This window comes from Mirounga leonina, unplaced genomic scaffold (genome assembly GCF_011800145.1).
Source record: "Mirounga leonina isolate KUSES-001 unplaced genomic scaffold, KU_Mleo_1.0 Mir_165, whole genome shotgun sequence".
NCBI classification, from domain to species: Eukaryota; Metazoa; Chordata; class Mammalia; order Carnivora; family Phocidae; genus Mirounga; species Mirounga leonina.
In genome coordinates, this window is record NW_023270415.1 from 75007185 (window position 1) to 75034465 (window position 27281).

General features: G+C 51.8%; 1 protein-coding gene across 2 annotated transcripts in view; it reads right to left on the reverse strand.

The window, feature by feature from the left end:
• The window catches only part of ZFAT (zinc finger and AT-hook domain containing), a 201875-nt gene that overhangs the window by 135863 nt on the left and 38731 nt on the right, over positions 1-27281 (reverse strand). The window contains exons 1-2 of one of the 2 annotated variants that reach the window (XM_035011992.1): positions 23547-23839; positions 22053-22132 (exon numbers count right to left, since the gene is read on the reverse strand). In XM_035011992.1, the coding sequence (XP_034867883.1) occupies positions 22053-22132; positions 23547-23644 (178 nt within the window). In that variant the 5' untranslated portion in view covers positions 23645-23839. Of the gene's footprint in view, positions 1-22052; positions 22133-23546; positions 23840-27281 lie in introns of those variants that run through there. The other variant, XM_035011991.1, reaches the window with a different exon arrangement.

Sequence of the window (27281 nt, forward strand, 5' to 3'; positions counted from 1 at the left end):
ACAGCCTGTTAGCAGAACTGAACACAGGGTGGTGGGGGCTTGATTGCAGGACACGCACACGGGTGGACGGACAGTGGGGGCTCAGAAAGCACTGGCAAGGGGCGGCGGTGGGGGAGGTGCGTCACGCAGGTGAAGTTAGAACCGCACAGCAATAAAGCAGAAGCTAGAGAAGACCGGAGAAACCAAAGGGAGACTGCCTGGGGCAACTCGGTAAGTCTGTGCTTACCACGATTCAGGTCTGCCCGCAGCCAGACATCAATGTACCAACATTCGCCTGGAGAGACGAGATAAAATGGAGAAGCACAAATTCTCAGGGAGGCCTGCTGGTGGGAGGAAGGCTCTCTCAAGATGAGGCTAGGAAAACACACGGCTAATGGGGCAGAGTGATCAAAATATCCGTTAATATTCTGTGTTCTACAGATGACATCTTTTGGTGCTTGTCCCCATAATCCAGGTGGTGCCCGGAACATGTGTAGACCTGGTGGAAACAGTCTTAGGGAATTTAATTGCCTGGAAAGGGTCCTTAGTCACATAATTAGTGTGAGCACGAAACACGTTAACATTGAATTTGAATAGAAAAATTAGCAGATGAGAGCATGAATCAGACGGACTATGCATTACTACTCTCCAAGGCCAAAGGGGAAAGTCAAGGACCATCACACAGGTCCATCCTTTGAGGAACATCACAAGTCCTGCAGAGCTAAAGAACAGGGCAAAACAAAGGACCTGCAAAATCGCCGCCAGTGCTCACGTCCTGTGAGGTTGGATTTGCACCAGGCCTAATGGGAATTTTTTCTATCATTCTGTAGTGGCTATATTAAACACATCTCAAAAAGTCTACAAATCGCCTGAGTCACAGAAGTTCTTTATGGGGCCTACATATTGTATGATACGCGTGCATAAGCAACTACAGTAGAATATACTGGATGCTATGAAGTGGTAGAAACAACGTATCGAGGGATTTTTGTGCTTTTAAAATGATGCTCCAGTTCATAAAAGAACTCACCTGGGGATACAATTCAGTATGTGGGCAACATAGCAGGAATAGATATGTTCATATAAAAAAAAAAGCCCCCAGAAACAACAACCAGCACCCTAAGAATCTGAGCTTGCCATGAGCTGAACCCGGGTTAACCACATGAATCAACTAAAAAACCAGAAGCATCCACACAGTGGTAGCCTGCATCATCAGGAGGGATCTCATGATCTTGACTCTGCTTTAGGCATCATATGTTAGAAAGGCGCTGCAGAGCGGGCTGCATGAGGATGGCGGATGGGAGTAGAAAAAAGTTTGGAAGAGCCTGAGTTGGCCCAGGGTGGAGAAGAGGAGATTGGGTAAGAATCTCACCTCTCCGCCAGCAGTGCTCGAGCTTTGGCCACTGGAACCACTGCCGGTGACCATGCCTCCTCAAGGGTGGCGCCCCTCCAGCTGCAGGGACAGAGAACCCTGCCCCAGTCCCAGCCCTACCCCTCCCCCAGCCCGGCAGCTGGGGCTACAGGACCTCAGCGCAGGCGAATGGGGTCCAGTTGAAGGCAGCCAGTGGGCTCCTGGGAGCAGTTTTCCTCCCTAAGAAGAAAGAAACGCCCCTCTTCTTCAATAGGACATTACCATGTCCACTGCTCAGAACTGAGACAAACACCCAGAAACTACAAGAGATCAAGCGAAAGACGAGTCAATGCCTTGAGGATCTTGAAGGCAAGTATGGACCGTGGGATCTTGATGGCGGGATCTTGACGGCAGCTGCTCCACTGAGCCCACCCGAGAACCACTGGTCCTCAGAGACCTTGTTACCCAAAAGAACGGCCATCCTCATGCTCAAACACATCTGCAGTTGGCACCTCTGCTAAAAGTTATCTTGACTAACATGCTCTCCAAACCACTCTCCAACCTGACCCCAGAGTAAACGGTTTCAGAATTCAAACATGCCCCTGTCCCTGCCCCCTTTAAAGCCCTTCAATGGCTTCCCTCCCGTTTCCATTAGGAGAAAGTACTAGATAAAGCCCTCTGGGATTTGCCATAAATCCTCTCTCCCAGGACCCCTGAACTGTCAAAGCCACACCTCCCACACACATGCCCACCAGTACTCATCTGCTCACCCCCTGGGGCTAGAACAACACTGGATGACAAGCTGACCAAACACCCAGGATGTTTACAGTCTCTGGACCTTGCACACAACACCCTCACCCCACACACCCTGCCTGTCCGAAAGACAAAGGCACACAGATTTACACACGCACACGCATGCACCAACGTATCACCATATCAATGGTTGGACTTCCCACACTGCTTTGCAATTTTCTATTCAGATGCCTCACTGTGCTGTGATCTCCTGGAGGGTGGGTCCACGTCTTCATGTTATTTTACAAGCCTAGCACAGGCCTGGAGCAGAGAAAGGGCCTGCCCTAGGTGACAAGACCTACTCTGCTGTGCTCAGAAAAGCCCAGCTAGAACCAACGGGTTCAAGTCACAACAGGTTTCAGCCAGAGAAATTTCCAGCAGTCAGAGCTGTCCAAGGAGGAAAGGGCAGCTTCTAGTGACGCATTTCCAAGGAAGTTTAGGATCCCATTTGTGATGCTATGGGAAAGACCACACCACCAGGGAAGTCAGACGAGGCAAGAGACCTTTGCGTCTCTGAACTCTAGGCTGACTCACAGGGAGATGGAGCTTGCAGTGGAGGAGCATGGCCCTGGAAAGAAGGGGGCAGGGAGAAAAGAGGGCGGAGAAATGAGCAATAGGGGACAGTAAAAGAAAACTCTTGAGTAGGGCAGTGGGCAACAGAACACTCTGCACCTCCCTCCCTCCTGGACGGGCATGAGAGTCCAGTTTGTGCTCTGTGCGGGTTCTGAGCCCCCCACAGCAATGCCAGTGGGGCTCCGGCTGTGTCTCCCGGGCCCATGCCTGACTCTGGCAGCAGCTCCAGAGGATGGCTCACACTTACCTTGTCCTCCAGCATCCCACCTCAGCTGCACACGGTGCCCTTCGGGATCCCTGCTGAGCCCGGAAGTGAAGACGGCTCAATGTGATGGGGGGCAAGCCTCAACCAATGAAGGATGGGAGCCAGCAAATGACCACTCTGGGCTCCTGACTTGGGTGGACAATTCTGAAAGCCATTCTGAAGCATCAAGATCCTGGAAGAGCTGAACCTCTGCTGACTGCAGCAGTGAGCCCAATAACAAACCCTCAGCTCCCCTCCCTCCCTGTCTCACCTCCCCACTCCTTCACTCCTGCCTCCTGGGATCACCATCCCCATAAACCGTCCACAGCCACAGCTACCTCTGGGGGGAACAGATGCTAAGACACTCTCCATTGAAGACTGCCCCAAATACACATTCCTCCCTCAATTCTCCATGGCCTCATGCAACGTGGAGCCACAGCTCATTCAGCTATGTTCCATCCTCAGAGCTTCTGAAGTCTCCATGCCAAGTTTTCCCACTGATTCAGGCACCACATGGCGAGCACTGACCTCAGCAGCCTTGGAAATGATTCTTTGAGATGGTGTGACACGGTCCCTTCAGCAATGGAGCACCATGGGCAGAACCAGGTTCCCACAGGAAACCAGCATGTGCGTGCAGGGAGTAGCAAATCACTCCAGGTAAAACACCAAGCATGAGAGGCGCGAGCCAAGAGGGTGAAAAAAGACAGGCAGTCACGGCCCACCGTGACCCTCGATGCCACCAGACACTCTGGGCTACAGACAGGTGTCTACGCGGAGGAATCACGCATTGTCTACAGCGCTCCTGCGAGCCAAGCTCCTTCCAGCCCCGGGTCTGGCTCTCTCACAGCTAGCACTACTACCGATTTTTCATGCCCAGCCACAGCTCAAGCACATAGTAGGTGTCGACACTTGTCCTCGGAAAGAAGGGAGAATGGAGGGAAAGGGAGAAGAACTGCTGAATAAAAGCCTTGCCGGTCCTTTTGTGCTCGATCCCATGTGGACACCTGACCGGCTTTGCTTGTGCTTGGCTTTCCCTGCATCCTCACTGGACCCATGTCTGTACTCTTCAAAGATGTCTTTTCTCTACTGAAAGGCCTCGTGGGCTCAGCCCAGAGGTCCTGCTGGTGCCTGCTTTCCCCAGGGCTGCTAATTCCACCCGCCCGCACGGCAGCCTTCCGGACGCTCTGTTGATATTCACCGGCTTCCTCTGAGTTACTGACTTTTTTTTTTTTTTAAAGATTTTATTTATTTATTTGAGAGAGAGAATGAGATAGAGAGAGCATGAGAGTGGGGAGGGTCAGGGGGAGAAGCAGAGTCCCTGCTCAGCAGGGAGCCCGATGTGGGACTCGATCCCAGGACTCCAGGATCATGACCTGAGCCGAAGGCAGTCGCTTAACCAACTGAGCCACCCAGGCGCCCGAGTTACTGACTTTTTAAACTTTACACCTCATCCCAGCTGATGCCTCCATTCCTCCTGGTTTCTTTTTCCTTCCGAAATCCAACAGCTCCACGATGGGTGCCAGTGTGTGCCCTGTACACGGCTGCTGGGGAGCCTCACAGCAAAGGGCCCGCAGGAGGACACAGGGCAGAGGCGGTGGGGGCATCCTGCACCTTAGAATCAGGGGGCCCGAGGCTGGACTCCACTCGACCACTTCCGGTGGGACTTTGGAAAACTGCTTAACCTCCATAAAATCCCTCAGAAAGAAAAACAAAATAATGAATTCACGGGCCACCAAGGATGGCTTTGAGGACGAAATGACAGGGTTCACATGCCAGTCCCAACACACGGTAAACACCCCCCCCTGGGAACACCTGAGACACTGCACTGCGCCCCCCAGACTACTCTCATCCACCTGCCTTCACAGTCCACCCTGACGGCATGGTCTGAGTCTGCTTGGCTGCTGGAACAGATCGCCACAGACTGGGGGGCTTGCCAACAACAGAAGTCCGTTCCTCAGGGCTCTGGAGGCTGCAAGCCTGGGATCAAGGCAGACTAGGTGCCAGGTGAGGGCCAGCTTCCTGGTTCTTGGTGCCTTGTGTGTCCTCACGTGGAGGAAGGGGTGAGGGGGCTCCTGGGGCCTCTTTGATGAGGACACTAACCCCATTCATGAGGGCTCTTCCCTCCAGACCCAAGCATCTCCCAAACGCCCCACCTTCCGATATCATCATCTTTGGGGATTGGGATTTCAGCATAGGAATTTGGGCTGGGGGACACAAACATCCAGACCCCAGCAGGCTCACGTAGAAGAAATACAGTCGGTAGCCAGAGGCAGTCCTGGGGCACAATCTTCCCCACCCCTGCCCCTCGGCACCTGTTGGCTCGTCCTTCTACACCTCCCTCTCAGAGCAGATTGTCCGGAGCAAGAGCTCGGCTCTCTGTGGACAGCAACATGAGGGAGCCCCTCACCCGCATTCTTGCAACGAACAAAGGCCTCCTCCTCTGTTGAGAGTACCTGAATCCTTCCCAGAATATCCTGATTTGGGTTTGGCTTTGTTTTTAAGATTTTTAACACCCCTGCCATGCAAACTGAACAAATACATAACATGACTTGCTCCCCTAGCATTAGCAACAGTTAAAATTTAAAATGTCTTGGGCAATGACACAGCAGCACGTGAAGAAGAGCAACGGCAAAAACGTCTGGGGGCCACCGTAGAGTCAGTGACCCTAAAGATCGAGGGGCACATGGGTGGTAGGGAGTCACTTCAGACGGCTGCCTGTCATCAGGCCGTTACCACCCCACCAACTCAAAGGCAAGCTGTCTACGCAGGCAACCAGTCTGGGAACACGGACCCCTCACCATTACCCACAGACAGCTTCACGGTGACCTGCTGAGAAATGGTCTGGCCTGGACACACGTGAGAGCCCTCTGAGCTCTGATTTATTAAGTTGGCTTGAAAAAGTAAATTGTAGACAGTCTCAACCGTGACTGCCATGCGCAAGTCCATTGCCGTGAGCCTTCCAGGAAACATAAGGCAAAGGGCATTCTGCAGACAGCCACTCTCTGAAGTGACCCGACCGGCCACTCTTCACCTCGGGCAAAGGTGACAACAGAAAGGAGGCACAGCATTAGGGACATCTGTCCCTGCCTCTTCCCCAGGCCGCCTGCAGCTCGTCTCCCCCCACTCCAGTCTCCTCCCCGGTGCTTCTGGATGTGACGTGGCCATGCTGCAGCATGTAGGGGTCTGGTTTCCAGTCCGTGGCGGTAATAATCGGCACTGACCTCCTAAGGAACCTCCCCTGTGAAGTCCCGGCCCTCCGCCCATGTTTGCCACCCAAACTCTCCCAGGACTGTCCGTCGTTCGGGCACGCTAGCTCCAGACCCAACACTACTGGAACCCAAGGCCAATTAAACGACCAGGCTCTGCGGACACGTTCACTTTTATTTTCAGGACTCTACCCGATTGTGACTCAGAAGGGCCAAGGCAACTGTGGGTCTGACTTCAAAGCCTGTCTCTTCAGTCTGTCTGCCTGCGTGCCAGTTACCCTCTTCTCACTCTGGTTAAGTATTCATGTCAAGCACTGCTCTTCTGAAAACAGAATTTCTATCTGTGATAGCAAGTTCAACAATAACTTTCTATCACTTAATAAAACATTCTCTTTGTAAACTGACGTCTCACTCTCCTATTTCTAGATCTTCTCAGTGTCCATCCTTCTTAAACCAAACATAATTTCTGCACAAAAGAAATAAAGATTTCCTTGGAATTATCAAAGGACTACAGGATGTATCTGTGCTTTACAGTCACAGCTCATGCAACAGACCCTTTTGGAGTGCCAGGCACCGTCCTAGGCACTGAGGACAGTGTGCATATGAAACAGAGAAAGATCCCTGCCTCCTGGAATTTACATGCTAGCAGGGACATTCGGTTATCGTTAAACCATGAAAATAGGTAAATTACATAGTATGTTAGAAGGTAATCGGGCTCGGGCGCCTGGGTGGCTCAGTCGTTAAGCGTCTGCCTTCGGCTCAGGTCATGATCCTGGATTCCCAGGATCGAGTCCCGCATCGGGCTCCCTGCTCAGCAGGGAGTCTGCTTCTCCCTAACCCTCTTCCCTCTCGTGCTCTCTGTCTCTCATTCTCTCTCAAATAAATAAATAAATAAATAAATAAAATCTTTAAAAAAAAAAGAAGGTAATCGGGCACTTAGCAGCTGGGCAGGTCCAAATGTTCAGTGTGGAGTGTAGCGCTCTAGTTCTGATTTAACAAATACAATGCACACAACCATTTCCTACTGATGAGGACAGTCACTGTGATGTGGCTTATTTATCTACTTGCTGGCTTGGTCGTGTCTGTTCCCCCCGTGATGTGAGTGCACTGAAGCACGGCAGGATTTAGCCCATTTTGCAGGATGCCTAGGGATGCGATAAGAGTGGAGAGCTGGCAGGGCCTCACACTTCACCAAGCGGGAAAGTCAGCCATTCGTTAAACAGAGAACAAGTGAAGGCCCCTTGGGTGCCTGGCCCTGTGCCAGGCTCTGGGGACAAAGAGAAGAGCCAGGCCCGTCCCTGCCCCCAGAGAGCTCCGAAGCTCACCCACGGACCACCGCCCCACCCCTTAGCACCTCCACCCCACCTCGGTCCTCGGGCCCTTATGAAGTTGCTCTGTTCCGCAGCCCGTCACAAAGATCAGACTCAGCGAGGGAGAGAGCCGACAGAACCAAGAGACCCTCCCCCAGCAGGTGGCAGACCCAACATCACACCTGAGTCCGTCTGTGTCAGAGCGAGGGCTTCCCGCTCTCCTCTCCTGCCTCTGATGGGTGCAGGAAGAGTTTACACCGAGTACATGGACAGGAACCAACTGAAGAGTCATGCTCCATGGCGGAGCCTCATGTCGTCCTAAGTGGCTGAGAGGACAGACGGGCCTCGCCAGTGGGCCAAGAAGTGATCTGCACGCCCATCCCTCTGCACTGTCCCTGGGGAACAGGTCCAAGGTGACAGGTGCTCATGTACCTCAGCACCCAAACACTGCCCCTAAACAACCTCTTTCCTCCTAGCCCATCTCCCTCTATCAGGGGCCGGGCCCAACTGTGCAGAAGGCCGAGGGGTAACAGGCTGGCATTACTCAGTGTACCCTCAGTCGAGCCCCCAATCACGTCCTGCGCCCCCCACCCACCTGCCACACTAAGCCCCTGGTGCAACAGATTGCCAGGCCAGCCCCCTGCACCTGGGGCCGAGCATTTAAAATCCAACCGTGGCGGGACGGTGGCATGCCCAGTGCTCTGCAGCCATGCTCCCTGCTAGGAAGAGGCAATTCTTGGCAAGTAAAGAGAACTAGAGTTTGGGTTCTGTTCACACAGGGAAAGACCGGTATCTTCCCTGCACCAAGATGGACGAAGGCCTCTGGCAATACACGAGGCGAGCTAAAGGTAGCTGTTGGGTGTCGGCAGGATGCTGACACCAGGCTGACGCCAACGGGTACTTGGGGATAATTTACTCACCCTTGTTTCAGAGAATACCCAGCTGACCCCCTGGGCCAACACAGGGTGCCTGACGGGGAGTGGCCGGCAAGCCAGCATCTTTTAATGAACAGCATCGTGTGGAAAACAAAGCCACTGATGGGGGTTGGGGGAAGGGAGAGCCCGGATCACCCTGCAAGGCTTCTACATGCTCTTTTTAAGGGGAACCATTGTCCAAATATCCTGCCTTGTGTTCGGGTGTTAATTACACAATTCTAAGATAGTATTTTGTCTTCAAATTATACAAGAAGTCTAAAATGTCTCCACTGAGCTCTAGAAAAGGCTCTTGATCCAAAAGAAAACAGGATGTAATTTCGGTGAGATGGACAGCTGAAATCTGCCAGAGGTGCTTGAAAGCCAGCCTGGACCGGATGCCATCAAACCCCAGTGGGTCTCGAAGGCCCGCCCCCGGGGAGGCCCGCCCGCCAGGCCATAGCGGGGAAGGGCAGCATCAATCCCATCAGCAGCACTGAGGTTCCCACGGAGGCACCTGACAGCGGTCTGAGTCTGTCTGGCATTTTTCCTCTGGCCAACGATCACGAGAGACAGAGAACCTACCGTGCCACACTAATACCACCGGCTCTTCTGCACGGTTACAGTTGGCAAAGCCCGGTCCTGAGCATGAGCTAGCACCTGCAACTCCACTATCATGTGCACCATGTGCCGCCCTTACCAATCTTTTCATGTTTCACTTTGTGCTCCCAGGCTCTAATACATGTGCTCCCTCCGCGGAGGCGCCCCTGTCCACCCACTTCGCACCATGTTGCATCACTGAATCCCAGGGTGACCCTCACTGCATTAGGATGGTGCTTCTCCGGTGTTTGTAGTCACAGGACGCTTTTCAAGTGAGTTATTTAAGCCATTTCAATATAAACAATCGATGAAGGGCGTGACTTCTCTGGTTAAAGCGGGAGGGGTCCCCCTCGCCACCTCCCACACCACCCCCCCCACTCATCCATCCTGAGCCGCAAGCTCCTCTGAAGGGCCCCGAAAACAACTTGAACACTAGTGGATGAGGCTGCACGAGGAGGGGCTGGGTCAAATACCACTCCAACGACAGTCGTTGCTCTGAGTGGCCACAGCAGAGGGCAGGGTGTGAGAGCTACAATCTGCCTTTCAGCAGGATCAGTGGGGAACTCTCTAAACGCAGGGTCTGCATGTGCAAAGCGCAAAGCGAGTCACTTCGAGGTTCGAGCAAGGGAAAGGTGGCACGGCGAAGCACGCACAGTCATCCCACAGGACGTGCATGCGGCCGTGGGGCTGATGCCCACCTCGGGTCTGGGGCTGGGCTTCCCGTTCCTCGTGCTTCCGTCCACTGCGTGCCTCACCGAGCCCCCAGCCCGTGCACTCTGCCGACTCACTGCCATTCTGGGAACTACCACTTTTAAATTTCTTGACATCTGTGCATATTGTTCTTCAAGCCCAGCACATTAACATAATTCTTTGTATTTCATTTCCTTTCAAAAAGATGGTGTTTAAAAGAGCAATGGCACAGCACAGAGTGGAATGCGGACGTAATGCAGAAGCAGATGCTCACAGACACGTGTGCACGCCACAGTGCTGAGACCCCCCCCCCCAAACACGTCTATAACCGGGCCTGGTGCCCACATATGCAGGGAGGCGCTCTGACTACAAAACCAGGGGCGGGCTTGCTTCCGGAGCAGAGACCAAACATTTGTTCCATTCTAAGGGTAATGAGCAAAAACCCAGAGCCCTCAGTGTTCTAGCAAATTCCCTCGAAGTCCCCCCCATTCTTCCTCCAGCTGCCTGTGAGGCTCCCACAGGAGCTCCACTGCCCTTGGGCTCCCCCCCCCAGGTTTGGCCACTGGAGGCAGCAGCAGGAGACGGGGTGGGGGCGCTCCAGCCCCAGGCTCCCTCCCTGCTGCCTCATCTGAGGTTGCTTCATCCCCTGCCACAGGCTGGTCCATGGAGCTCTGGAGACCACTCTCCCCACTGCCCTTATACCCAGGGTGTTAACACCACCTCACGACCCCGCTGTCCAATGTCCCACAGGACCTAAACCTTTAATAAAGGATCCCTTTACTACGCCCTCAAGTTGCCAATTCAAGCATGCCATCTGCTTCCTGCCCACATCCACGATCCTTTCGATCCCCCTAGATGGCTCCTCTTTCCAACCTCCATCTCACCGGCAGGTAGCAGGAACCACACTCCCAAGCCCCAAGACCAGGGGCCTCTATCCCAACTTCCTCTCCTGTCACCTCCCTGCCTGACTTACCATCGCTGCCTGTCCTCCTCCCCCTTACAGGCAGCCTCCTGCTCTCCCCATCCCTCCGGATGCTCAGCAGCAGGGTCCTCAGGAACCTCCACCCAGTGGATGCCCCATCCACTTGTGTCCTTATCTGCAGATGGCCCCAAGGCTAGGGCTCCCGTCCAGCCCTCTTGCCGGCTCCACAGCCTGATAGATAATATCCCTTTGCACACCCGGAGTCCACCAAACTCCACACATGACCAGAAGTAACAAGTCCTCTCTTCCCCAAACCTGCTTCTCCCTTGGGTTCTCCAGATTGACAGGGCCCACCCTCCACCCTAGCACCCAAGCCAAAACCAAGACCACCTCCCACCGGCTCCCTCTGGCTTCCCACCCACTCCAACCTCTGCCCAGACCCTGGCAATCACACCTCCACCACAGCTCTGGAATACGTCCACTTCTTTCCATTCCCAAGGCTACTGCTGAATTCAGATACTGTAGACCCTCAAAAGGACCACTGCCCCAGCCCCCATGCACCATGTCCCACTGACCACATGCGGCTGGGGGGCTCCTCTGAGCCTTGAGGAATGCTGATGCCTCTGCCAGGGCTGGCACTCCCCTCCCCATCCCCTCTTCCTCTACCTTACCTCCACCTCCACCCCTACTCCTCGGAAGACGAGGCCCACGTGGCCTTCCGAGCTCAGCCCGGGCCCTCCCTGACCACCACCCTGCCCTCCCAGGCTGCTTCCACAGCAACTTCCCTGAGCTCCCTTCAGACCCTGTTGGGACCTAAACAGGTGCTCCTCGCGCTTACCTCAAAGCGCTAGTATCATGTTCTGCCCAGACCACGAAGCTCGGAGCAACTCTGCTATACGAACTGGTTTACCTGCCGTCACATCGCCAACAACAACCACGCGCCCGGTACACAGACAGCGCCTACTCACTCAGCGCTTCTCATGAATCATGAGTGACCCACAGCAGAGGTTCAGAAAGATACCCATTTTTCTCAGCCCCTAACCACACACCACACACACCCCCCCTTAACTCTGCTGAGCTTCTCTGACCTTACAAAGAAAAACTAAGCCCCTCTGATACAAGATCTCCTTGTTCCTTGCTCACCATCCCCCCCTGCCCCAGAGGGGTTCCTTTGGGAGGGACACTATTCCATTTTCCAACTCCACACGCTTAGCAGTGGGATCCGTGTCTGCGTTCGTATCCTTGAGTTCCCCACAGGACTTCACAGAGTCCCCTACAGATAATAACACTCAAACCAGGCAGACTGACTTGGCAAAGGGCAAGTGAAGAGTTCAGTGTACATGCAATCATACATTTGAAGAAATTAGCTCATATGCACTCATTTATAATTAACACTACACTAATATTCTCAAGTACCTATTCTAAATTGCCCAAGAACTAATTAAATCTCACAACACCCCAGAGAGTAAAGTGTTATCAGCCACATTAATAAAAAGCTCAGAACAGTTGTCAGAACAGCAGACTGATAAGGGATTATATTCTGAGACTCCGGCACCAATTCACTCCACACTGCTAAGACAGCAGTTTCTGGAACTTATTAGCCCACGATCACTCCATCAGACCTGCTGAATACGCATCACTCCTGCTTTTGCTCATCCCCTGAGGCTTTCCCACAGATTCCCGGCTGTCTTGCTCTGAAGGAAAGCCAGGCAAGCACCTGCTTCCAGCAGTGCCCCCACGGAGAGACAGCCATGAAAAGACGCATAGGATAGGCACGAGGCCTTTGTCTTCCACATGACCCCTGTTCTCGCTACAGGACCGCGCCTGCAGGCTTGTGCCCCAACCGTCGGAAAGGAAATGCCTCTCTCACCTCCTGTCCACACACACAAATGCCGTCATCCTTACACATGGAGCTCAGGCCCCCTCCTCAGGAAGCCCTCCAGTATGTAATGTGGTCCTCTCCTGCCCCTCTGCACGGGTTTGGCCCTTCTGCCATCGTCCATTATCTATTCACCTCCCTGTTCCCCTTTTCAGACACTCAGCTGCTCAAGGGAAGAGACTCATCGTACTCAACTCTGATCCCCAAAGTCTGGCTTGGCGCCCAACAACAGCACAAGCCCAGGAATCAGGAGGAAAAAAGAGAAGAGAATCCGCCTGCTGTGGGGATCTCAGCCCTCGGCTTCAGCCGGCCTCCTTGGCAGCTCACAAACACCAGGCATAAAAGCTTTGGGCCGTGGGCCATGGCCACCCATCCCATTACTTCTTAGCAATCAGGAGTTTTCACGGGAGAGAGAGTACTCCTTTTCAAATGGGGGCCACAAGGCATGGCAGCTCCCTGTCTTGGGAAAAAGCATTCATTAGAGTGACAGCCCACGGTGCCACGGCCTCCATCACATACCCTATCAAGGTCCTCCATGCCAGGACTCAGCAGGCAGCCCATTGAACTGCACACAGCAAGATGCACTGGAAGAACAGACTTCCCCAACGCAGTCCCGGACAGCCTGCGTGGCCCTCGCTGCCCTCCAAGATGCTGAACAAGGAAGTCCTCATTCAGAAGTCCTGCCATACAGTCCTGCTGAGGTGGGATCTTGTCAGTCCCCAAACCCCACCCCACCCCAACGCTGCTACAGAGAAAGGCTCTGAGTACTCCTGGCTACCCGAGAGACACAGCAAGTCAGGAGCAAGAGATCGGGGTGCACAGGGCCAGCTCTACTTCTGACTTCTGTGTCTCACACCAGGACACTTCGTCCCCAACAGGACTGGAGGTTTTAATTCAGGGGACTCTGGGGGCGAGTAGGAGGCCCAGCATCCCAGAAGACAGCCAGGGCTTGAGCTCATAAGTCTAAGGGATTCGGGTAATGGCCAGCTGGCCTGGAAAAACTTCCTTCCCGTGGCAGAGCCTCTTTCGCTTCATCTGTAGTGAGATGGCAGCCCCAGCCTGGCATCCGGCAGGAAGATCAAAAGAGACACTCCGCACCCTGGCAGCAGCTCCCACAGCTGGGCGCGCGCTAAGAGGACGCATCAGCCTCACCGTGGCGTCCAGCCGGGGCCGGTGAGCACCACGGTCCTGCTGACCTGGGTCTAGGATTCCTCAGACCCATGGATATTCTGGACGAGCTTGCCTCTGGAAATTCTGCGAGCACATAAACAGACATCTGTAAAACTTAGCGGCCTGATTCGTACCCATCTCTGGGGCCCCCTAGAGCTCCCCATGGGCTCCCGGCTATAGGCCCCACACTTTCTTCCCTCCCTAAGGAACTCTGATCACATATCCTGTTATCATCCATCTGAACTTCAAGTATCAGAAGCCAGTGGAGTAATGAAGGTCGCGCACAGGTATTTTCACTGGGCAGACGTTTACCTGCTGCCTCCATGGGTAGGGGCTGGCCCTGGAGAGAGCGGGCTGGCTGGCTGGCTCAGGGAGTGCAGGGGGCTCTCTAAGAGAAAGCTGCGTGCCTCAAAGGAGTCAGGAGAGAAGTGGGCACAAGCATGCAGAGCAATGGCCCAGATAGCAGTCCAGTCTCAGGGCAGGGGCAGGCAGGCCACAGGAGGATGCTCAATAGGAAAGCGACAGGTCACCTTTGCATTCAACACCACTCTGTGAAGAGGGGGCCTAGGGGGCCAGTTGAGAAGCGGAGTGACCACTCCCAGGGCTGTGGCTAAAAATGCCTGGGAGTGATGAGAAAGCTAGACCTGGGGCAGGGAGGAAGGTCAGTGAGGAGACCGGGCGCCCCAGAAGGGCTCAGGGGGCAAAAGCCAGCAGGGCTTGGTGACCGTTCGTTTAGTCTGGGGTGAGATCAAAGTTGGAATTAAGGGTGACTCAGGTTTCTATCTCCGATGACTGAGAAGCACCAGCAAGTGAGAAGTAACTTTCATAATCAACCATCTAATACAGGTGGGAAAAAAGGGACGAAATCCAAAATGTAAAGAACACAGAGTCCGGAAATGACCATGAGCAGTTGTGGATGGCCAGATAGCAACATGTAAAGGGACCTCAGCCATATCATCTGCCCCATACCACAGAGAAATGCACGGGGAAGTTAGAAAAACTAACCTTGAGTTTGCTGCCCGTTAGACTCTGTGTAGCCCTGGTTTCTGCTCTAGAGGACTCGTGCATTTACTGCACTTTGTGTGCCACCAGGCACTGTTCTAAACACTGGAAACAGAGAAGAGAAATGAGATACCCACACAAAGTGCCTTACACACTCCGTGCCAAATCCATAAAGGAGCAGAGTCTGGCTCTACATTTTGGCAAAGAAAGGAGAGATACAAGTGATTCTATGCCATATGCAGGGCACTAGGCCCTGGGGATCCTGCCTGCTGAGCTATCAGCGTATGGGGAGACAGACACATAGACCGACACTCTTAACGGGGAGACACGCATGGCATGGGGTGAGCAGCCTGGGCTGCTGGGAGGCAGAGGCCAAGAACAAAGACGCACACACCAAGCCAGTCTGCAAAGGGAATGAGGCCAGGAGCTGCAGGTGAGTGGGAATCTGCTGGCACACGAGAGGGCCCCAGGGCTCAGGGGCTGTGGATGAGTGTGGCTATTCAGAGGACAGAAGGAAGCAGGTCTTCCCAGGCAAAGGGAACAACGTACAAGAGAGAAAGAGCACAGAGTCCTGGGGCCTGCGGAAGTTTGTCACGGAGATGCAAGTGGGCAACAGGGGCGGGGTGCAGGGCAGGGGGGGCAGCTGTCAGGTTTATACATAAACGACCTAGCAGTTTCGGGAGGGGCTCCGACTGTGAACAGGGGCAGGCATGCCGGCCTGTTCCCGGGGGGGAGGGGTGGGACGAGCCGCACCCTGGAGAGGTGGTTCCAATGGCAGAGACAGCCAGAGCTCACGCACCCAGGGCCTGAAACACCCCACCGCTATCTGGGAAGGAAACAGAATTCCTCTTTGCCTTTCTGACAGCAGCCTTGTGAATTTTATATTTTACGTATGTTTTACAATGTCTATAATAACATATTCTTACAGCAAATGTGTATTTGAGCCAAAATGCCTGAGCTCCCATCGCAGGCCCACCACTTACTATGGTGTAACAGTGGACAGGATGCTTGTCTCAGTTTCCTAATCTGCAAAATGGGGACAAAACCAATAACTACCTCATGGGCTTTTTATGAAGAAGAAATAAATCAGTATTTGTAAGATATACAGAATAGTGGTAGGCCTACAGTAAGGACTCTAAGATGGTTTTTAAATTTTAAAAATGCAACTTATTAGTAACTAAATGAGTATGTATCAGGGACGTGTTTGCAAATCACTGGTACAGAGAGAGCGTGGGTCGGAGCAGAAGGGCAGACCAGAGCTGTCACAAGAAGGGATGACGGGGTCTGACCCACATGAAAGGGAGCTGGCGTGGAGAAAGAATCAACTGGCCATGGTAAGCGACCAATAGGACAGGTGAGGGACAGGACATATGGATGGTGGGGCCAGTCACCAAGTTGGAATGGGGGGGAGGAGCTGGACACTAAGCGCGGCACCGAACATGCCGCACAGCTTACGCTGCCTCCGAGTGCGCAGCACCCGACCTGACCGCGAGCTCAGGAGAGGGTCTGGCCAGGGGGACGTCTGCGGGCCACAGAGCACGGCTGGGAATGGCTCTAAGGAAGTGGACAAGAGCCGGGCGGCGGCCACTAGCAGCCATCAGCAGACATCTCCAGCTCTCCCCCTCCCTGAAGCACGGCGGGGCTGCACCTTCTAGCCCCCTGAAGTCAGTGGGGCCGTGACATCAGCTCTGGCCAGTGAAACACATGGTCGGGAATGACGGGGTCACTTCGAGGCTGATGGGAAACCATCCAGGGCTGTCCCCGCTTCTTGCACACTGACCAGCCACAGTCAGGGTGGTGGCTGCTCTGTCTGGGACCCCGAGTGAGCACAGCCCCCGAGGACCTGCAGTGGGTGTGCAGTCCAAGGGAGAACGCGAGCCTGGTTGTGTCAGGGCCACCGCCATGTGGGAGAGGCCTGCTCTAAGGACGTGACCTGGCCTACACTGACTGACAGACTCAGGGACAGTGACGTGATGAGCAGAAGAACAGAAGCTCACAAAGCGGGGAGGGGCAGCTGAAGAGGGAGGAGGGAGTTAGGAGCACAAGGTGTCTCAGGGAGGGGACATGGACGGGCCAGGACACTGCCTACACTCCCCGGCAGGCTGGAGGCCGAGTATGCGTGGGGACCACTGCGCTGCCTGACCTCCAGGCTTCCGTGCACTTGACTGGTCTGGTAAACAGTGAAACTGAGGTTTACAGACAGCAAAAGCAGTCTTCCCTCATGACACAGCTCTCCACGGAGAAAGGTGGTCTATTCAGAGACTGATAACTGCCTTTCCTTCACACCTGCAAATTTTCAAACACAGCTCACCCCAAACCGTTTTCAATCACAGTAGCTCTTACCAAATCAGCTGTTTTGCTAACACAAATACAGAAGGCACTTGAAATATTGTTGTAAAAAAAATCTCCATGAACATTATAGGTGCATCTTAGGTAGATCTTAGAATGCCTTGTCTTCTTTAGGACAGATTCAACAAGAATAAGAGCCAATTTTTGCAACTCTCCTTGCCAAAACTGACCCCAGAAATAACAAGCTTGGGAAGGTTCAGAAGTCACTTTTATAAAGTTGACATATTGATTTCTATAGGCTACAAAGGGTTTTTTCAGAAACACCAGCTGTTCCACATAATGGCACAAAATGATTTCTTTTACTATTCAAATGCAGAATAAAATAAATAAACGTTGAACACATATCAAAAGTATTATTTTAACTTGCCAGGGTTCAGCGTTGGGAAAGGCTTATGTTGTTTCCTTTTAATTGTTTTAACAAGCTAGAGAGTCAAGGTCAATTGTTTGAAATGTCACAAAACCGCTCTTTACCACCCATGTATTAAAACAATTATGCAAGAATTTTCCAAATTGTAATGTTGTGCTTGGCAAACTGGGAAGTGTGGAGCGACTGCAGAGACGGCGGCCACAAGGCAATTGGGCACAAGGTCATTTCTGCATATTTTAGAGGCTTCCACAGGGCCCAGAAAGGGAAAAACGCCAGAGTTTCTACCTTTCCATTTGCTATCTGTTAAAGTCCTTTTAAGGTCATTCAAATCAGTGGGATACGCGGCCATTTTCTCTACAGCTTATTACTGGAGGCAGCTGATAATCTTATTAGAAAGAGCTGCTCCCGTCTGCCCTTTCTGGAGACACCGCCTCACGAGCTACAGAGTAGAAAATAAACATCAGAGCCACGCAGGGCGGGACCTTCATTTCTTGTAAGGTTAGCAAAAAAGCTGACAAAAGTACACAGAAATGAATAAAATCTACATCCATGAGGCGGAAATGAGACTGGTCTGAAGGCACAGCGGGGCTGGCCACGGGGCGGGACGCAGGTGTGGGCTGCACGCACCCCAACCCTACCTTGGGTGAGACTCTGGATTATCCATACTCTGGATAATCACCACCTCTGGACTTCAACTTCCTTGACTGTAAAACTATGAGAGTGAGTCTGAAAAGGGAGTTTTCTCAGCCAATCTTAAAAGGTCACATACCATGCGATTCAATGGATACAAGATTTTTGAAATGACCCAATTACAGAGTTGGAGAACAGACCTCTGGTTGCCGAGGGTGGGGGGGGGGGGATTCTGCAGCAGGAGCACGTGTCCCCCGCGTGATGTGACACGGAACTGCACACACGCGTGTCACCATCCGTGCCGGGTTCTGATATCGTGCTGCACAGCTACGAATGATGCACCCCTTGGGGGAAACAGAAATAAGGGCCCCAGACTCCTCTACACAATCCTCACGGCTTCCTGTGAATCTGTAATTATTTTCAAAATATGAAGTTTTACTTTTTAAAGGGTTTTCCTTAGACTTTGGGCCAGACCCTTATTATTTTCTCTGCGGACCCTAGGACTTGAAATAGTTTATCTCCCAAATTGCATTTATTAAGGTAACTCCTTTGCCCGTGTTTACCGACAGAACTATCTTACTTTATGAGTCTCACAAAACCATGATTTCCAGATGGATCAAAGACATGGGTAGTAAACGGAACCATACAAATCACAGAGGAATAGATGGAAGCATGTATTTTATTATTTGGGGGCACAGCTAAGTGTTCTCAGCTATGACGAAAAGGGCAAGAAATCTAAAAGGAACGTTCGACGGGAGTGACAAGACAGATACTTAAGACTCAGTGAAGTGCAAAAGGAAACAAAGTAAGGCTACAGATGAAATGAAAAGACAAATGATAAACTGTGGAAAATACTTTCTGTACAGTGACCCAAAGGTGCAGTAAAGGGCACAGGCGGACACCCCAAATTACACACAGAACACAGATCCCCGGTAACTCCGTAACCAGAGGGTCTGCTCATGACCACACAGACGCCAATTCAAGTAATGAAAAGAAATCGCTACCAGAAGGGCCTGGCAGGGCTAAGGACTGACAGAGCGCAGGATGAAGAGGACCAGGGCGGGTAGGAGCCGATGTTGGGGAAGTAAGCGACAGATGCTGTCTGCAGGGCAGCCTGGAAACGTGCGGGCATGTCAAAATATAATATATGCTCTTATCAGCCCAGCAATTACATGACTAGGTATTTACCTAAGATAATAATAGCATGAGGGTAAATATAATAATAAAATTAAAATGCAGGCTTAAGACCAGTCACCTGAGAGGTGGTTTGTGTTTTTTTGTTTTTTTTTTTTTTATATCAGGGAGAAAAATTAAAAGCAATCGTGAATGTCAATCGACTGGAAACTGATGAAGGAAAATGCACGGCCTGTGCATATGGTGAAATGCAGGGTGGCCTTTAAAAATGACAATAATCTACATTTACTGATTGTTTGGGGTCAGGAAGCAGAGCACAGCTGCTGAACTGCAGTAGGTTCAGAACCCAGCCCCACTGCTTACAGGCTGTGTGATCTCAGCAAGCTCCTGAACCTCTCTGTGCCTCAGTTTCCTCTTCTGTAAAGTGGGAAAACACCAGTGCCTACTTCTTAGAGCTGCATACCTACATACAGCACTCAGTCACTAATGCTGTGACTTAATGAGCTAACAGCCGTAAGATGGTGATATCCAGAAAGTGCGATGGAACAGCTTGTTAAATAAAAAATACTGACATGAAAACTTTATCGGCCACATTAGTGAGTGAAACAAGATCACAGAACATGATGCATGACCCCATTTCTAAAAAACATACATGTACATAGAACTGAGCAGGATCTTTCTTCTTTCTTATACAGTGAGTCGATACACCTAGGCAGTGAGATTCTGGATTATTGTTACTTTCTTCTTAGTATTTTCTGTATCATCTCAGGTATTAAAAAGAAAAAAAATGTCAATATCCAATAGGCACTCTCAGACACTTTTGGAATCTGAATTGGCTTGAGCTTTCGGGGTGGGGGAAACTTGACATTATGTAATATACTTTCTGACCCAGGGGTTATACTTCTGGGAGTTACTTCTACAAAAATAACAGTGGAAGTCTACAAATACACATGTACATGGGTATGTATACACACCCACAAACACATGCACACATACACACATATATGCATACAGAAGCATTTATTAAAGCAATACTCACAACAGCAAAAGACTGGAAATAACTTAAATTTCATCAACTGCAAACAATAAGACAGAAAAATAATGCCATAGAGCTAAATGGAAAGATCCTTTTGTTGAGGGTCTTGAATGCCCAGGAGCAGACTTTGTACTTTACTCTGAAGGGGACACACTGAAAAACTTTGTTTCAGGAAGAAAACCCTGAGGGCAGTGCAGAACATCCATAGATCTGAGTGAACGTCTCAGGCTGCATCCAAGTTAGATCCAGGTCTGACCTCTGGAGGAAGAAGCAGCGGGAATGTTTTGCAAAAGAGATCCCTGATTTCCAACCGTAGCTGTAAAAAAGCCCAGGAGTCTCCCACAGGGAGTCTGATGGGATAAATCATGTGAAGGCACAAAAACAAAACAGATCCGCAAGAAGACAGCACTGAATGAGCAGGGAGATTCGGATTCTCGGGACTCAGGCAGGTACACACGGAGCAGCTCTGAAGGCTACAGCTGGCGCCTCTGATTAAAATGCAACCACCACGGGGAATGCAGCTGGTGCAGCCGCTCTGGAAAACAGCACGGAGGTTCCTCAAAAAGTTAAAAAACAGAACTACCCTATGATCCGGTAATCACACTGCTGGGTATTTACTCAAAAAATCCAAAAACACTAATTCAAAGGGATACATGCAGCCCTATGTTTACAGCAGCATTATATACAATAGCCAAACTACGGAATCAACCCAATCGTCCATGGACAGATGACCGGATAAAGAAGGGGTGGTCTAATGTATCATATGATCTCACTGATATGAGGAATTCTTAATTGCAGGAAACAAACTGAGGGTTGCTGGAGTGGGGGGTGGGGTGGGAGGGATGGGGTGACTGGGTGATAGACACTGGGGAGGGTATGTGCTCTGGTAAGCGCTGTGAATTGTGCAAGACTGTTGAATCTCAGATCTGTACCTCTGAAACAAATAATGCAATATATGTTAAGAAAAAAAAAAAGAAGAAGAAGGTAGCAGGAGGGGAAGAATGAAGCGGGGGAGATCGGAGGGGTAGACGAACCATGAGAGATGATGGACTCTGAAAAACAAACAGGGTTCTAGAGGGGAGGGGGGTGGGAGAATGGGTTAGCCTGGTGGTGGGTATTGAGGAGGGCATATTCTGCATGGAGCACTGGGTGTTATGCACAAACAATGAATCATGGAACACTTCATCTAAAACTAATAATGTAATGTATGGGGATTAACATAAGAATAAAAAAAAAGGAAGAAGGGGTGGTCTATGTATACAATGGAATATTACTCAGCCATCAAAAAGAACAAACTCTTGCCATTTGCAATGACATGGATGGAGCTAGAGAGTATTATGCTAAGTGAAGTTAAGTCTGAGAAAGACAAACACCATATGATCTCACTCGTATGTGGAACTTAAGACACAAAACAAAGGGGAAAAAAGAGAAAAAACAAACAGAAGCAGACCCTTAACTCTAGAGAACACAATGATGGTGACCAGAGGGGAGGTGGATGGGGGATAGGGGAACTAGGTGATGGGGATGAAGGAAGGCACTTGTGATGAGCACCGGGTGAGGTATGGATTTGCTGAATCACTGTATTGCACATCTGAAACTAGTATCATACTGTTAACTATACTGGGATTAAAGTAAAAAACTTAATAAACAAACAAAAGGCAACCACCATTAACTATCTGCGTGAGAAGAAGAGAGTAGGGGGTGTGCCTGGCGTGGGGGGCAACTCCATAATCTAGAGCCAGTGGTTGACACATCCACCAGAAATTAGCACTTCAGGGGCAGGGAGGTATGTCCTAGTCCTTCTTCCCTCAACCATCTCACTTTTAAAAGTATCTTAATTTGCCAAAAGGGCATCGGGCTCTGAGGCCACGGCACTCCCTACCTACGTGTCTCACACAGCAATGACTCACGCTCTGCCATGGGACAGCTGCCTTCTCGCTGACTTCTCTCGTCTGAATGCTCGTCCACGATGCGCATTCGCCCATGCAGCCTAGAAAGGGTTCACGTAGTCACCTTGAGAGCAGTTCTTCAAAGGAAAGAACAACATTTCATATTTTCTACAGTTTGCACAGATGTTGGCAATGAGCCTTGGCCACCAACCTAGATGTCTGGTAAGTATCAGGGGATGAGTTGCTCAATTATCCCCCCAATCTGTGCGAGGATTTTGCACACCAATGGTCTTGCTTCACCGCTGGGAGGTATTTATCGTAAAGAACTTGAGAATGGAGGTTCAAAGGCTAGGTCCCCTTGCTAACTGAAGGACCCTGGACTAATGACCTGACTTCCCAGGGTCTAACTATCCTTATCTATAAAACCGGAAGGAGGACAACAGTACTGTTTCCACACCGCTGCGAGGAAAGTGACAGCTAACACTGATTTGTTGAGTGCTTTTCATACGCAGGTGCCCTTCTGAGCACTTTGTAAGTCCTGCCTTATTTAATCCTCAAAGCAACCAGATGAGATAGTGCTGGGTTTTATTCCCATTTTACAGATGAGGAAACGGAGGCAGAAGGAAGCTGGTAACGGCTGGAACAGCTGCAATTCAAACCCAGGAAGCCATATCCCAAAGCCTGTGTTTTAACCAGAACGGTCTCCCACGTGACGTCCTGAGCCCAGCACAAAGCACAGTAAGAACTTCAACTGTCGGGCCGTCTGAGCACTTCACCAGTGGCACGAGAACCAGACGACAGCAGAGCCCACAGCAGAGGCCCTCCCCTCTCCAGGACAGTGGTGCTACTTTATTCCCCCAAGAAGGTCGCCCAGGAGACGCGCTCTGCCACGGTGATGTCACTCCCCGCTCACCTGTGCACCCCCTTCAGCCTCTTTTAGAAGTGGCTGCAGAGCTAAAGCCTAGCCAGGATCGTATGTGGAAGAAGCACCAATATTCCATTTGCTTCCAGAATGCCCGCCACAACCTAGCCCTCGGCCTCCGCTGGCTCATCAAGGTCCCTCATGGGGGCGCTGAGCATCCTAACGTCCGCACTTGTGCTCACAGAGCCCCGTCCGCCCACGGAGACGTCCTCCCTCTGCTAATCCCAGGGCCACCCAAACCGCGACACCAGGTTCCCTCCTGACTCCCCATTGCCGAGGGCTTATTCCCTGCTCACATTCTGTGCTGTCCAACCCTCCTGCCCCCCCCAGAACGTAAGCTCACGTCTCACCCTCTCTGCAAACCCCAGAGGCCCACAGCGGCACCCCCGTGACTCACGCTCTGTGGGCACCACCTATCACACGACACCCTCAATTCAGAGATGACTTACGGTCAAAATGAGGAACTTTTCCAGAGAGGTGAGACTTGTGTAACAATGCTCTCTTTCCCCGTAGTAACTGACCCAGCAAAGCCTGCCGTCGGTACTTACGTGTCTTCCTAGGAAACGGACGCACTCGGCCCTCAGGCATCATACCTGCTTCTCCCTCCTCCTCGTCCAAATTCAGCACGATGATGCAGATGTGCTTCCTCAGCTGGCGCGGGTTGGAGAACTTCCGACAGCACTTGCTGCATTCCAAGCTGCTGGGAGCCAGGCCGCTGCCCTCCTCGGGGGCCAGCGGGCTGTCCTCGCTCGGACCCACGGCACTTTCTACCAGCAGCTCCTCCTCGGGGCTGGGCTTCTTCGTGGAGCCCTTGGGCCTGCCTCTCTTCCTCTTCATGACCGAAAACTCTACCAAGGAAACAAGAGGGCACGAGGTAGTTACACGCGGCGACAGTGCCGGGCACGCGCCCAACTTCCAAATGTGCGAATGTGTTCAGTTTCACGTTTTATGAAAAACGGAAAGTCTGAAGCAGTTGCGGAAATTAACAGCTACAAGCAGTATCTTTAGTGCTCGTGTTGCTGCATCTACATGCTATCATGTTACCGATTTCCTAATGTGCTGATTTAAAAATACCCGTTTGATAAGAACGCTTGCACATCTTCTCTCATAAAGTGGGGATGATTCTAAACTGTGACCAGCAGCCCCCGGGTTCACAAATCAGACCCCTAGTGAACCACTGACTCCACTTACACCCCGTTCTCAGAAAGTGCTTAAGGACTTCTTCACAAAGGATTCGCAAAGGGCTGCTTCGCTTTTCATGCTCTTAATGAGCTACACAACTATTCAGATTATTTCAAGGCATCATAATTATTACAGCCAAATTGTTCTGATAAAACAGAGAAAAAATAATTACAATCTAAGTCTACCAATTACAGGACTAAAGACAGTAGCAGTATTTTTCGAGTTTCCTAGTGGCCTAGTGAGTTCAACGGCGTGCTCAGAGCTGCTCTAAAGCAAGTTTCAAATCATTTTTCAACTTGTATTTCTTCTTAATTAGCACTCATTTTTAAAGCATTCATCTCCAGAATGAAGGTGGGAATTAAGATGGGTGAGCAAGGTCGGGGAGCATCGTGCTGTTGTGTGTGTGAAGGTGGAGTGGCGTGGTCTCAGATGACGTGACCTGACAGGTACCCCAAGACACTGCAAGCAGGAAGCCAGCACCGTCTGGCTGATAGCCCGTGTTAGCGGCCTGTCTGCTGAGGTACCGCATTTCAGCAGTCCTCCAAATCTGAGCAGCAGAGGAGAAGAAGGGGTCTTGGGTTCCAGCACCATCCTGGGAAAATGGTCACGTACAGAATGATGATGTCTTCAGGGCTCCTCCCTGCTCTCTCTAAGGCTACCGGTCCGCACAGGAAATCATCATGCACGCTGCCCACTGCTACTCCCATGAGGACCCTTTCAGTAGATCGTTGTGCTCCCAAATCAGACAGGAAGACCAGAGGAGAGAGGAAGGCAGGAAGGTTCTGGAGCAGAGTCTGAAGGGAAAGAGTGGCGTGACAATGTGGGGTCTGGACAAAGGAGCCTGCTTTGACGCGGGGTCCCCAAGAACTCAGGGAGATCATACACCAGAATGGGGGAAGAGGTGGGGGGCTTGCAGGGGCAGAGCTCCTGCAGAGGTGCAGGGCCAAGGGGGGGGCGGTCAACAATGACCGAGAGAGCCAAACCAGAGCCCTCCTGTGCCAGGGCAGCCAGCACAGTGCAGTGACTGGCTCCCCGCTCTGTCGAGGGGCGTGCTGGAGATGGGGTGTGGGAACAGGGGAGGGAAAGGTACTTAACAACAGGAAGGCAGAAGAGACCAGATGAGACGAACAAGGGCACGAGACTCTTGGATCCCACTGCCTGCACCAGATTTTACAGGAGAAAACAACAGCTGTGTAGACCCAAGGCCCAGCCGACAGCTATGGGAGGCTGGGGCGGATGGCAAGGAGAGGAATGTACAGAGTAAGGACAAACGGCTGACCTCACAGTCATTGAGACTTCTCTCCTGTTACTCTGCACAACGGCATGTACTTGCGCAAATTACTGAAGCAGCAATGAGGAGCGGAGGAGCAGAATCAGTGGTGAGGCCCTCAGACACCTGCCGCACGTCACGTCGGCTGAGCTGCAGAAACAGGTTATGGAAGTCCGTGGCCCGGGCCCAACTTCCGAGAAGGCCTCTGCATCCTACTGGGCAGATCAGCCTTCCTCCTCTGAAAGGCTCCAAGGATGCAGGTGTGGTGAAGGAGGAACCTTACCCAGAGTGGTCTGGCCTCTGCCCTCAGCTATCAGGGGTGACCTCTAGGGCCCCAGAAGGTCCTGCCTGATAGGAATGCCTGTTTGCGTGGGGGCTGGGGCCACCGACAGTCGAACAACGTGATTTATGACGGGGCTCTTCGACAAGTCAGAGCAGTTCTGACCTCTGGAGGAACCAGAGAACAGAGGTATTCATCTGAACCCACGGGAGGAGCGAGGGACTAAAGGCCAGCCCCGTGGGCAGTGTGTCATCGAGCTGGACACCGAAGGCTGGGGTGAGCATCCCTGATTGGGAATACTCGAGTCCTGTCACATAATATAGCAGGAAGAAGGCAAGAGCATCCAGGACTCCACGGAGGGAGAAAGAGACCAAAAGCTCCACATCTAGAACCCTCCCAATCCCAGACTTGACCCATGCATCTCTCCCTCTGGCCGGTTCTGACCTCTCCACTTTTTGTATAAAATGGTAATCGTAAGTATAGTGCTTTTCTGAGTTCTGTGAATCATTCTAGCAAATTACAGAACTGGAGGGAGTCGTTGGGGTCCCCCAAATTTGCAGCTAGCTGGTTCGAGTAAGGGTGGCCCCGGGGACTCCCAAGCTTGTGGCTGGGGTCAGCAGTCTTGCAGGCAACTGTGCCCCGAACCTGGGGTTCAGCACACACAGCAGGACACCCAGTGTCCTCTCCTCGGAGATGTGCCAGAGGGTGCGCGACTCTGCCGCAGTGAGTCTCTCTCCCCGCAGACGGGAGACACCCTGCAGGCAGAGCCCTAGTCCCGACTCTCTGTTACGCCCAGCACCTAACCTGGTATCCTGCACAGTGGGCAGGTACGTTAAACTGGCAAGCCGTGCGCAATCTGGCGGTCAAGGAAGAAACACAAAATCAGCCCTGAAAGCTTTGGAAATTCTCTAACACGACGGTGACAAAACTAATCTTACATCTTGCTACATCCATAATGCAGATGCTCAAGATCAATTAGTTAGCGAAAAATGAAATATTCATAAATGAACTTGGAATAATTTAAAAGCGCGGAAAACGAGTTGCTGCCGTCAACTACAAACACAAACATTTCACAGAACTGCTGAGGATTCTGGAACTGGGCAAGGGAAATCTTGTAACCTCTCAATCAAAACCCTGGAATGGGCTTGCCTTCCGTTCCCCTTCCTCCTCCGTGAATTCCCTGGTTCCGTCTGTCCGGGAACTCTGATCTGTCCTAAAGACATCTGCCCACTAAACCCCCTCTCCGTTCTTTGCCACCCAGATCCCTACACATGGCCCCCAGACCACAGCCTCCTACTCCGGTCCTCCTCGTGTCTCACTACCTTGCTCTAGAACATTCCATCGTTCACAACACTCAGACCCGGCTTTCTAGGTCCTTCCTCACGTGGCTCAACATGCACACACAGGCACAGCTGTGCTCTCTCTTAAGTGCTCAGCAATGTTCCAGACCTCCCTAAATTCGCACAGATAATCCCAGTCTTTTTATGTGTGCCCACCATCTGTGCCCACCTCCTGCACCCCAGTCAGACCCCAGGCCCCCCTTCAAACCCTCAGGTCCTCCTCCACGAGGCCCTCTTTCCCCACCTGTTACACACC